The following is a 14,012-nucleotide window of genomic DNA, read 5'->3' on the forward strand; positions in this document are numbered from 1 at the left end:
AATCCATTTCCACAGTTGCCTCCCCAATAAAGTTTTCTTCTCGTGTCACATAAGGGCTCTTTTTAAACAAAGCAGTCAAAAAAAATAAAAAAATAAACAAAGCAGTCATCCCATTCCACCAAGTTAAGTCAGTCTTTTTTTCTTAATGCCAGTGTCTTACATGGAGGTGACCATCAATGCTTATTTGCGGCATAAATGAATGTTTCAATGAATACACGCATTAAATTTTATTTAAAATCACAGTATGGGACTTCCCTGGTGGCACAGTGGTTAAGAAGCTGCCTGCCAATGCAGGGGACATGGGTTCGAGCCCTGGTCCGGGAAGATCCCACATAACGCGGAGCAAATAAGCCCATGCGCCACAACTACTGAGCCTGCGCTCTAGGGCCCGTGAGCCACAACTACTGAGCCTGCATGCCACAACTACTGAAGCCCGGGCGCCTAGAGCCCATGCTCCGCAACAAAAGAAGCCATCACAATGAGAAGCCCACGCACCACAACGACGAGTAGCCCCTGCTCACCACAACTAGAGAAATCCCGCACACAGCAACGAAGATCCAATGCAGCCAAAAATTTAAAAATAAATTTATTTTAAAAATAAATAAATAAAAATCACAGTAATGAAGTCCTTGTTTTCTTGAGCTACACTGAAAATTTACGGTGACAAATAGAAAATGCACTCAATTCTAGAAAAAACTAAATCCGTTTCAAAAGAAAAACAATGATATTTCAGATTTGATTTATTCCTTTTCTTTGTTTATTGTGAACTGTAAAATATATTTTATTGGTTTAAATTACATATAAAACTTCATTACAAGATAAGGGGCTGCACTTTAGATGCTTCATTAAAATATATGCAAACTAGATTTTAGGTGATAAATGCTATAAAAATTCAAGGACCTGCCCCCTCGGTCAAATTTCTGGGAGTTCCGTAATTTGGGGCATGACAACATATCACCTACAAGGTGAAATACAAGTTGCTGCACCTCATACCATCTAGCACAAAAGAAGAGACACAATGTTTGGTTAGTTTTCTCAGATTCTGGAGGTAACACATAAAGTGTGCTACTTTGACCCATCTTCTGAGTTGCCCATAAGGCTGCCGCCAAGTTCAGGACACAGTAGAAGCCACTCTACTACTTGGGCCTTATGATCCAGCATATCCAATGATGGATTATTTAGTGTTCATGGCAAATAGTGATATTCTAGGGAGTGTCCGACAAGCACTAATATGAGAATGACAGTACAGGTCTCTAGAATTTCTGAAATATCCATGCTCTCTTCTACAAATAACATTCTACTTTCCAGAAACAATTTCTGGCTTGCTACTGGGTGTTGGTAGAGGCTGAATGCCTAACCATGGGACATCACGTGACTATGCAGCCTGAACTTCCTATCATGAACTGCATTCCTAGCCATAAGGCTTGGGCATGAGCAGTAGCAATCTATTATCAAATAAATATGGTATATAAGAGATCAAGTTTACCCAGGTCCAGAATAAGTTGCATGAGCAGGTGGCTCAGACTCCTTCAACATCAATTCCTGTTGCATTGCCTCCTCCACCTCAATCTGTGCCTATGCCCACCCAGGGAGTCCCTTATGACCAGGTGACTGAAGAAGAAAAAACCTGAGCCTATTTCACAGATAAGTCTGCACAACATGCTAGTACTACCCCAAAGTGGACAGCCCTACTCAAAGGTTACCCTGAAGGAAGGTAGTGAAGGAAAATCCTCCTAGGGAATAGAACTTCAAGCAGTACATTTGGTTGTCCATTTTATCTGGATTGAGAGAGGCCAGAATTATTAGATCAATATCTAGACATTCATGGGGGCAGTTACTAATGGTTTGGTTGAATAGTCAGAGACTCGGAAGGAAAAGGACTGGAAGACTGGTAACAAGGAAGTCTGGGAAGAGGTATATGGAAGGACCTCTTTCAAAATGGATACAGACTTTGAAGATACCTGTGTCCCCTGTGAATGCACAAAGGGCATCCACTGTACAGGTAAACAAAATAACATGCTCTATGGATGTCAATCAAACTCTTTCTCCCCAGTCAGTGCTTGTTCAATGGGCCCACAAATGAAGTGGCTATTGTGACAGAGATGGAAAATATGCAGCGGCTCAACTGCCAATGCTACTGCTGGGTACCTAATCTGCCAACAGCAGAAACCAATACTGAGTCTCTGATATGGAAGCATTCCTCAGGAGGACTATTTAGTCACCTAGTGGCAGATTATTTACACTGGACCTTTTCTATCATGGAGAAGGACTATATTTGTCCTCACTGGAACAGGCACATATTCTGGAAATGATCTGCCTTTCCTGCCCATAATGCTTCTGTCAGCACCACTATCCACAGGCTCACAAAATGCCTATCTATTGCCTCGGCACTCTAGACAGCATCATTTTCAATCAAGGTACTCATTTTGCAGCAGCAGAAGTACAGCAATGGTTTGTCTCCCCCAACAGCCAGAATACATGGGTCTGATATTCAAGGCGTGGAAACAGGAGTGGCTCTTCTCAGTGTTATACTTAATAACTCATTCACAGAACTTTTACTTCCCCTCCCTAAAACTGTGAGCTCTGCTGGTTTTGATTCTTAGTCTTAGATTATGTCTAGCTATGGAAACACAGCAACGGTTCCACTGAATTAGAGACTTCCACCTGGCCGCTGAACCAAAAGGCAGGAAAAGGGGTTATTCTACTGGCCTGAGTGATTGATCCCAATCACCAAGGAGAAACTGAGTTGCTGCATACAATGGGGGCCAGGAGAACTACATCTGAAGCCCAGGGGGTTCATTTAGGCTCCCTGTAGTACTTTCAAGTACGCTGTTAAAGGTTAACGGAAAACTAACGGCAACCAAAAGACGGGGGGTGGGGTGGGCAGGATAATTAAGGATCCTTCAGAAATGAAAGTTTTGTGCCCATCATCAGGTAAAGAACGCAGAACAGCTGAAATTCTGGCTGAGGCCGGAAGTACTGAATGGGTGGTGAAAAAAAGGACGCGAGAGATACCAACTACGGGCTTGTGAGCAGTTACAGAAACAAGGACTATATATTGTGTATATGTCTGGAGTTGTGTAAACGTTAACCATTTTCTTCTTCCCTCTCTTCCCCATATTTATTTTATATGTAAGTTGTTGGAGGTGAACTTTACAAAGTAGTTTGTAGTTAATAGAATATTCAGAGTACTGTGATGGAATATGTAATCAACAGCAAGTAATGACTGTTGGGACTGTGCATCTCCTTATTTTGGGGAGAGAGTAGGAACTTCTTTACTTATATGAACGATAGCTACATCTTGTTGGGTGGAAACAGAGTTGGATGGAAGCTCAAATGTGTTCAGAATGAAAACTGAGTAACCAAGAGAGTGGACTGTACCATTCATTTATTGCCTCTCAAGTTCAAATATATTTGCTCTCAGTTTCAAATTTACTTTGTAATAAAGCATCTGGATTTAGTCAAGATTCTCCTTTGGCCAGCTAGAAATGTTAAAGCTCTGTCAGTAAAGGGTGCTAGTACCAGGACACCGCAGTAGGAAAGTATTCTTTGCTCTGCGGGGTATGTGTGTGTAAAGCAAAGGGACGTCCTATCTCCAGCCTCAGGGCCCATCTGCACCCTGGGCCAGGTGAGGGTGAGGGAGGATTTTATTGCTTACCGGTCCTGGTCAGAGGATCTCTTCCTGCCCGCCTTGACTCAATAACTGTGGACAGCTCTGGCCCAGGGCAACCAAGTGAACTTCTCCATTAGCTATTGGGCTACAAGTAACATATTCACCAACAAGTTCTGAATTTCAGTTTTGGGGAGAGGGCTCCCCTTTCAAGTTTGTTCCTTCCTTGGGTACTCTGTCCCTTAGTTCCTTTATCCTTCTTAGTACCTAACTTCTTAAAGTAGTTAATAATTCTTTAAACTGTCCCTGTTCAAATTACTGTGTGGTTTCTGTCTACTCACTGATAAGGGAGTAACAAATACCTTAATATCTAGAGAAATAGGCTGTATTTTTATAACCTAGAAAACGACTATTATTCCTTGTCTTATACTAGGTACTGCTCATATCTGTTGATTACCATAATGATCATATCCCAACGCTATTATAATGAACAGAAGCCAAAAATTATTCGATGCTTAATATATGCTAATCATTATTCTACATATTTTATTTGTATTGACTCATTTAATCCTAACAATAACCTAATACAAGTATCTCTCAAACACAAAATATAAATCTCCTACCTAGGAACTGCTCTCTAAATAACGATTAAATAGACTTCTACAATCATGTTTGCTGTGAAGTTCATGATGGTTACATTAAAGCATTCCATGACTTTATTGTTTTAAAATCTCCTACTATCAGGAGTTCCCTGGCAGTCCGGTTGTAAGGACTTGGTGCTTTCACTGCCGTGGGCCCAGGTTCAATCCCTGGTCAGGGAACTAAGATCCCACAAGCTGAGTGGTACAGCTCAAAAAAAGAAAAAACAAAACAAAAAAAAACTCATACTATCAATTATTTAAAAGATAAACTTCATTGTCTTGATCACAAACTCATGGTGAATTATTGTGGCTGATTAATGGCTACATAAAGTCCTTGACTATTCCTAACAGCAGAAAAGGGTGATAAAATATTCAAAAGAACAATACTAATAATCTTAAAATATAACTGTAGTCAGTTATCAACCCAGCTTATTCTGTGTCAGTAGCTAACTCATTACAAATCACTAAAGTGACTTTCAGAAACATAGTAGAAAGGAACAATACCCAAAAGGCTTAAATAACCAAGAACTATTATGTATTTTATTTGTAAAAAAGGTCAACAATATGCTTTATACTACTAATCAAGAAGTACAGATTTCATTTAACTAAAAGTTGATGATATAAAGTTTCAAGAATAAAACCATGGCTTTAAAAATGGCATCAAAACTGAGATGTCTCGTACCATCTGTCAAGTAGAATGTACCTTGATACTTAAATTTAATAGTTTTGCAACTAAATTAATTCAGCTGCAATTAGAAGTCTTACCTTAAAAGCCTAAAAATCTCTTCTCAACATTATTGGGAAAGTCACCAAAAAATTACATTTTTATGTCACAAAATTATAATTTGAGGCCCCAAAATCTTAAGAATTACTAACAGACCAAATTCTCTAAGAATACTATATCTGATCATCTTTCCAACCACTCTTCTTTTACCTAATAATTCTGATGATGATAATTAACAATTACTTGTAACAGCCAGGCACTGTTCTAAGAACTCTCTCTCTCTATATATATATGAACTCATTTATTACTCAAAGCTGGCCTATGAAATACATCCTATTATTGTCCCTATTTTACAAATGAGGAAACTGAGGCACAAGGGGATTAAGTAATTTGTCCAAAAAGTATTATACAGTAGAGCAAAGATGTGAACTCAAGCAGTCTGGCTCTAGAATGTCAACTTTTACAGAGTTCCATTGAGAACTTTGAGTAGTAGCTTGCTATAACCTCATAAGGCACTTTAAATAGGTTCTATTATTATCCTCTTACATACAAGAAAACTATAATTTGTCCAAAGTCATAAAACTAATAAGTGACAAAATCAGGATACTAGCCTAGTTCGCATTACTCTAAAAAACGATTTAACTATAAAGATATATTGCCTCCCTATAACTAACAGCAATGAATGCAAAACCATCAGATAAATGAGATCAAATCTCACATACAACTAAAGATCAAATAGCAGTATTATATGCCATGGTGTAAACTATAGATTATACCCCCAAGAAATATGAAATATCAGTTGATTCCTGCCAAGTACTTCAAATAGTACCAAAAAGCAAGGACATTTCTAAAATGTATCACCTACTAAGAGAAAATACACATCTACATAAAAATAGTTTAACGTAAGAAATAAAATAACTAGTTGTAATCTAACTTTGCCTATCACATGCACTAAACAGCAAATGTAAACATACCTGCAAGGAGGCAAAACCATGGAGTCTTTCATAAGCACAGATCCAGAAAGCAGGATATACCAACATCTGGCAATAGTTTCTGAACTGTTTAAATGAATAAGTAAATAGATGAGTAAATAAATACACACATTCACATGTATATGGATTCAGTACAAAATACAAAACATGAAAAATATTCTAATAATATCATAAATCATTAAAAATTAACTCTCCTTGGAAATTTTGCCTGTTGCCTAAGGTTTCATACAGACCATGTTCATATCTTACATAATCACTAGCTTAAGATATAGGCTTCAGAAATGTATGTTTATTAGCTCTATCTTATTAATTTATATCAGTAACTTCCCATTCCTCATTTTTGTGTACTGGATCACCACATTTGATGAAGATTAACTTAAATATTGTACTACATGTGCATATTAAAAAATTCTATTTCTAGGGCTTCCCTGGTGGCGCAGTGGTTAAGAGTCCGCCTGCCGATGCAGGGGACACGGGTTCGTGCCCCGGTCTGGGAAGATCCCATATGCCGCGGAGCGGCTGGGCCCGTGAGCCATGGCCGCTGAGCCTGCGCGTCTGGAGCCTGTTCTCCACAACGGGAGAGGCCACAACAGTGTGGGGCACGCGCACTGCAAAAAAAAAAAAAACCTTAAAAAAAAAAAATTCTATTTCTGATAACTTTTATGTATATTACAAGCTTACTGTATATTAAAGACAATACTGTTTGGAATTCACAAGTTTATCAATGTTCCATCTTCATGTTCAACTAATTTGGATCTACCTCTTTCTCTTAAATTTTATTCTGACAGAAATACATTAAATGCCTACCCAATCTTTCACTTTATGTGTGTCTGAGGGATAAAAGAATATCAGATGACTTAAGTCCATCATCATTTTTAGTTCAGTTAAATCTCCAATGGAAACCAAGAATCTTGTTAGATGTTACTTTATAATCTAATCTTTTTCTCTTTCTCTAAAGTATTTTTAATTTACCATACCTAAAACTTCAATTAATTCCAATATGTAGACAATTCTAATTTTATAAAACAAACATTTCCTCTGAGCTGGAGAACTGTATATCTATCTGGCTAGCGACTTGACATGTTAGCTTGTATATCTAACACACAAGTCAACTTCAACATGTTCAAAATCTACCTATCATTTCTTTCAAGCTTCATTTTTTTCATTCTTAATGAATAGTACCATCCTCCACCCAGAAAACTAAGCCTCCAAACCACTCTACATAGCACCCAGGATGAGCTTTCTGGGTGAATCCTATTGCCTACCATAAGAAAAAAGTATCATCAAGTTTCCAGAAGATACTTTAAAGTTCTTTATATCCATCCCTTCCATCTTCACAGAAGGAAGATAAAAATGGCTGAAAATCTCCTACTTAAGGTTCTTTGTTTGGAAATTTTACTTTCTAATTCTTTTGAAACATGACTTTTGCACAAGAAGGAATAAAAATCAGTAAAAGAAAATTCTGCCCAAAATCAAGACAGAAGAAAGTTATGATTGGATGCTACCATAAGCCTCTAATTTTTATCTCACTTTGCTGAAACAGTCACAAAGTTCTCAGCAAATTCTACTATAAACGGAGGAAAAATCCTGAAATTCACTCCTACTACCAAGAGAGCCATGCCAGCTCACGAATCAGAAACTGTTCAAACCTTGCAGAGAATTCCACTCTCAGAGCAGTTTGGCAATGCATCTGGTGAGTAAACACAAGGAAAGTGAAAGTCTTTTAACATGTGGCCATGCTATCTCCTTTCTCTTTGCAAGCAAATGAATCTAAGAATAATTTAGCCTAGAGAAGAGTGGCATATTTAATCTTGTCAGATGTTACTCCTTTCAAAGGCTTCACACTGCTCCTAAAATAAAGAACAAAAACTATTAAGGTGGTCTCCACCTGGCTCTCCACACCCCTCTCTTCCTGTTTCTTCCTCTCTGCTCGAAGCACTGAACATAGTGGTTTATTTTCACTCTTTCTATCATGCTGCTTCCCAGTTAAGGTCAACTATACACATTCTTTTCTCTGCTTCCACTAATATCTGAATTTAAACTCTTTACTTAACTTCCACATTCATTTTTTAGAAATTCCTTTGTTTATGATCAGCCAAATACAGATTTGGGTAACTCTTTATACTAATTTTTAAACAGCTTAACTGAGGTATAATCAATATACCACAAATTCACTCATTTTAAGTGCACAATTCAATGACTTTTATGATATTGAAAAGAACTGTGCAAACATCACCACAAAGAGATCTCTTATGCCTCATTTGCAGTCAATCCCTGCCCCAGGTAACCAATAACCTGCTCTGTCTCTATAGATTTGTCTTTCCTGGACAGTTCGTATAAATGGCATCATGTAATATGTGATGTTTCTATCTTGCTTCTTCCATTTAGCATAATATGCTTGAGGTTTGTCCATGTTGTAGTGTGTAGCAGCATTTTATTCCCTTTTACACTGCCAAATAGTATTCCACTATACAGATGCAGAGCATTTTATCTATCTATTCACTGTACAATTTAATTATGTCGAGTTTTAGGCTAGTATGAATAGTGCTACTAAGAACATCTATGTACGGTCTCTGCACGTGTTTTCATTTCTCTTGGGTAAATATGTAAAAGTGGAATTACTAGGTCATATGGTAAAATTTTAAGAAACTGCCAAACTGTTTCCTAAAGTGGCTATACTTACATCTGCACCACAAATATATGACGATTCCAGGTGTCACCATATCCTCACCAACACTTGTTATGTTTAGACTGCAGATACTTTTTTTTTTAACATCTTTATTGGAGTATAATTGCTTTACAATGGTGTGTTAGTTTCCAATTTATAACAAAGTGAATTAGCTATATACATTTCCCCATATCTCGTCCGTCTTGCATCTCCCACCCTCCCTATTCCACCACTCTAGGTAGACACAAAGCACCGGGCTGATCTCCCTATGCTATGCGGCTGCTTCCCACTAGCTACCTATTTTACATTTGGTAGTGTATACATGTCCATGTCACTCTCTCACTTCGTCCCAGCTTACCCTTCCCCCTCCCCATGTCCTTAAGTCCATTCTCTACATCTGCGTCTTTATTCCTGTCCTGCCCCTAGGTTCTTCAGGACCTTTTTCTTTTCTTTTTAGATTCCATATATATGTGTTAGCATACACTATTTGTTTTTCTCTTTCTGACTTACTTCACTCTGTAGGACAGACTATAGGTCCATCCACCTCACTACAAATAACTCAATTTTGTTTCTTTTTATGGCTGAGCAATATTCCATTGTACCTATGTGCCACATCTTCTTTACCCTTGACTGCATCTACTTTTTAAAATATATTTTTAATTGAAGTAACACTGGTTTACAACATATGTTTCATATGTACAGGGCTTCCCTGGTGGCGCAGTGGTTGAGAGTCCACCTGCCGATGCAGGGGACACGGGTTCGTGCCCCGGTCTGCGAAGATCCCACATGCCGCGGAGTGGCTGGGCCCGTGAGCCATGGCCGCTGAGCCTGGCCGCACAGCCATAGCCGTCTGGAGCCTGTGCTCCGCAATGGGAGAGGCCACAACAGTGAGAGGCCCGCGTACCACAAAAAAAACAAAAAAACATATGTACATTGTATTTCTACTTCTGTATACCCTACAGCATGCTCACTATCAAAAATTTAGTTTCCATCCATTACCATACAGGTGATCCCCTTTACCCATTTCGCACGCCTGCAACTGTAGCTATTCTAATGGGTGTAAACTGAATATCTCATTAATTTTTGTGTGCGGTGTAAGATAAGAATCTAAATTAAGTTTTTGCATATAAACACTCAATCACCCCAGCACCATTTGTTGAAAAAACTATGCTTTCCCAATTGAAATGCTTTAGTACCTTCATCAAAAATAAACTGTTCACTGGTGGTTCCTTTTTAATACTCAGTTGTGTTATACCCACATTGTGTGCACATCTTAGCTACACAGCTACAAGGCCATTAAAAAAAAAGCACACAGAAACTGTTTATAAATATAAGGGTTTATTTCTGGGTTCTCAATTCTGTTCCACTTATCTATAAATCTGTACTTTTCCTTGATAGCACTTAAATATGTGCAGCTATTTTAATTAACTTTCTCTCCCCCACTATACAATAAACTCATAAGGACAAATCCCGTTTCTTCCCACCACTCTACACCAGGCTAAGCATAATGTATAGCAGACAAACATTTAATAGTAAGTGAATGAATCAACAAATGAACAAATAAAGCTATTAAAATCCATATGAATCCAGTACTTAGAAATAATGACAAACGCAGTGTGCAATGAAACACTGAAGTTAATACCATTTCTCTATACCAGCTGCATACATATAATGAAAGAGATCACTGTTGCCAAAATTTTTGGAAGAAAAACAGAGAAGAATATCTTCATAATCTTGAGGAAGGGAAAGATCTTGTTTTTTTAAACAGGACATGAGAAGCACTAACCACAAGCGGAAAAACTGAGAAAGTAAGAAATTTCTTCTCTTCAAAAGATGCCATTAATAGAGTAAAAAAAGCAAGCCACACAGTGGGAGAAGATATTCACAACTTATGTACCCAACAAAGGACTCAGATATAGAATTCATAAAAATTTTCTACAAATCAATAGAAATAACATAGCCCAACTAAAACATGGTCAAAAACTTGAATCAGGAGATCATAAAAGAGCTATCCAAATAGCCCATAAAAACATGAAAATCATTCATCATCATTAGTAAGCAGGAAAACAAAAAACAAAATCACGAGGTAAAATGAAATACATATTTTAGATTCTAATGTTACAAGCTCCTGGGACTTCCCTAGTGGCACAGTGGTTGAAAGTCCACCTGCCAATGAAGGCGACACGGTTTCGATCCCTGGTCCAGCAAGATCCCACATGCCGCGGAGCAACTAAGCCCGTGTGCCACAGCTACTGGGCCTGAGCTCTAGAGACCATGAGCCACAACTACTGAAGCATGCGTGTCTAGAGCCCGTGCTCCGCAACAAGAAAGGCCACCGCAACGAGAAACCCACACACCGCAACAAAGAGTAGCCCCTGCTTGCTGCAACTAGAGAGGGCCTGCACTCAGCAACAAAAGACCCAACACAGCCAAAACTAAATAAATAAAATAAATAAATTTATTAAAAAAAAAAAAAAGAATCTCTTAAATTTGAGCATGTGCATTTCCAATGCTTTTATTCCCAAGAATATTCCCAAGAAGAATGAGTAAATAGAGGTACAAAAACACATGAATAAAATATTCATAGAAACTTACTATTCATGATAGGGAAAAACTGGAAACAACCCAAATATTTATTAATAGTGGGAAGGATAAACAAACTGTTATTTTCACATAACTGTATACTGTAAAGCACTGAAAAAGAATGAATGCAAAAACATGGAAGAATATGCAACATTTGTGAAGTATAAAAAGCCTGACCAACAAATTTTTATCTATATGAAATTTACAGAGACAAAACTAATCTAAGGTGACAGACATCAGAACTAGATTTCCTTTCCAAGACAGTTGACTAGAACCTTCTGAAGAGCTGATATGTTCTACATATTCGCTGCATAGTAGTTACACAGGTGTATATATTTATTAAACTTCATTGCACTGTGCACCTTCTGTGAGCCCTATGTACATTATATTTCATAGTTTAGGAATATATTTCAATCTCCTCTACAGAAACTGTTCCAGAATCAAATGAATTTCAATGCTAACAATCTAAATTTTAAACATTAATTTAAGCTAATTATGGAAATACTTACCAAAAAAGAACTTGATTGCCACTGTATCTCTCATAGCGTGCTCTCGCAGACATTAATCTAACATATTTTTTAAAAAGTAAAAATTTTTAAAATTATTTTATTTGAATTGTCTCAAAAATTGTTATAATTACAACAGAAAATTATCAGATCTATCACTAAATTTTTCACTGGAGTTTAAAAATATGATCACACACACACAAATCTGTTGAATAAATATAAATTTGCTTGTATTTAAAAATACTTTACTACTAATGCCCTAATTTTTTCTTTCTTCTTGATATACTTACTTGACATATACTAATATCTAAATTATGTTACACAGAAAACAGAAAATAATAAATTCCAAACAATTATATTTAGAATCTGGTCCATAGCCAGAAACTTAAAGAATAGCCAGAAAAAGTGATAAGTAAGCTGGTCATGGAAGAAAAACACAGTTTAATTAAAATACTATGCAAAGTTATAATAGTTAGTGCTTATAGCACTCAAAAGTATCTTTACAAATATAATCACAATGAGACAAGGCAGCAGGAGAGAAAACTCATTTTACAGAATAGAAAAATGAGGTTCGGAAAGTTTATGGGTACTGTCCATAGGAGCTTATGCCAAATCAAGAGTCTTGCTCCTTCCACTTTAATATAACACTACATCATACCATGCCCATCTCAAGCATTTGATACAATAAATATCAATACAAATTACAAAGAGAAAGTTCTGTTTTCACTAGCTAGCACAAACTGAGCACTGCACTTTGCTTTAAATATTCTCATTTAATCCTCGAAATGCTGCAACAAAGGTAATCTTTTTATCCCTATTTTATGGAAGACAAAACTGCAGCTTAGATGTTAAGACTTGCTCAAAGTCCCAGGGCTAAGGAAAACTGGAATGAGAAAGGCCCATTTCTTTGCATATCCTATAAAAAGCCCCTAAATGATTTGGTCCCTGCAACTATCTATCCAAACTCATTTGAATAACTCCTTAGCACATGCTCTTAAACACAGCATCACACTTACCTAAGCTGATGTTCCCTGAGATTTGATAATATTTCCATTCCATGAAGATAAGAATAAATAGTATTTAAGTCCTGTAGAACAGAAAAGACTTTAGATTAATTTTCAAATATACTTTTTAAAATATGATATCCCACAATTCTGATTTTAAGCAAACAACCATTTATGACACAACTGTTAACTACAAAAGAGTCACAAAATCTCTGAATTACAATAGATCTGAAAAGGTTTAGAAGAGTTCCCTCAACTCACACAGGAACCCCTCCTCAGCATGGCTGACAACCTCTACTCAAACAATGCCAAAAAACTCATTATTTCATATAAAAGTCTATTTCATTTCTAAACAGATGCAATCTTTCCTCTTTAGTGACCTCCAAATATTTGAAAACAGTTATCTTGTCTTCTTTTAAGTCGTTTTTTTTTCCCTCCAAATAACAAAGTCTAAATATTTGCAGGTTCCAGATCTTTAAGCATCCTAACTGATCTCCTCTGGAGATGATTCTGTTTGTCAATATTCCTCTTAAAATATGATTTTCTAAAAAAAAACTCTTTTCAAACAGACTCAAGGTGGTATTAATCTACCACTAAACAAAACTGACATCCAATGGGACAATGCTATTGTTCACTCTCCGAAAGAACTGGGGAACATTTCTCTAGCACTCATTCAGATAATTAGATATTAATAAACCCAGGTTAATAAAGTATAGTAGTATAGTATAACCTCAGCTAAGAGCAATGGCATAGCAAAAGGAAAGTGTGGAAGCAGGGAACATTCCTGACAGAAAAGAGTATTTTACCACAGAACGCTGATGCACGGTGATTATAAAGAAGCTTAAATTCTCTATGTAAAATTTACCTCCTTATTCTCTTACAAGGAGTAATGCCTCTATATCAGGGCAGACTGCTCCCAAACACTACTCTCTTTGATATATAACAAGAGAATTATCAAATGACAGAGAGAAAAAAAGAAAAGACACATAAGACAACCTGTTTCCCCAATATGCTACTAAGACAACAAGGAAGCTCTAAGAAAAAAAGCAATAATCTGATTCCAAAGCTTACAACTGCCAATTAACCATGATGGATTCAATGACCACACACATCTCTGCTAAATCCTTACCAAAATAAGAGGGAAAAAGATTTTTAAGTATATATATATATATATATATATATATATATATATATATAAAAGAGATGAATAGATTAAAAGAGGAAACCACAGCAAATGAGTCTATAGACCTAAAAAAGGTCTATAAAATTCTATAAGACAGCAGA

General features: G+C 36.8%; 1 protein-coding gene across 7 annotated transcripts in view; it reads right to left on the reverse strand.

The window, feature by feature from the left end:
* RAPGEF6 (Rap guanine nucleotide exchange factor 6) overlaps window positions 1-14,012 on the reverse strand; it is a 217,805-nt gene that overhangs the window by 178,961 nt on the left and 24,832 nt on the right. For 5 of the 7 annotated variants that reach the window (XM_030869700.2, XM_030869706.2, XM_030869699.2 and 2 more), the window contains exons 2-4: window positions 12,741-12,811; window positions 11,728-11,784; window positions 5,950-6,033 (exon numbers count right to left, since the gene is read on the reverse strand). In XM_030869700.2, coding sequence (XP_030725560.1) covers window positions 5,950-6,033; window positions 11,728-11,784; window positions 12,741-12,811 — 212 coding nt within the window. Of the gene's footprint in view, window positions 1-5,949; window positions 6,034-11,727; window positions 11,785-12,740; window positions 12,812-14,012 lie in introns of those variants that run through there. The other 2 variants (XM_030869705.2, XM_030869701.2) reach the window with 2 other exon arrangements.

The sequence above is a fragment of the Globicephala melas genome, chromosome 3 (genome assembly GCF_963455315.2).
Source record: "Globicephala melas chromosome 3, mGloMel1.2, whole genome shotgun sequence".
Classification (NCBI taxonomy): domain Eukaryota; kingdom Metazoa; phylum Chordata; class Mammalia; order Artiodactyla; family Delphinidae; genus Globicephala; species Globicephala melas.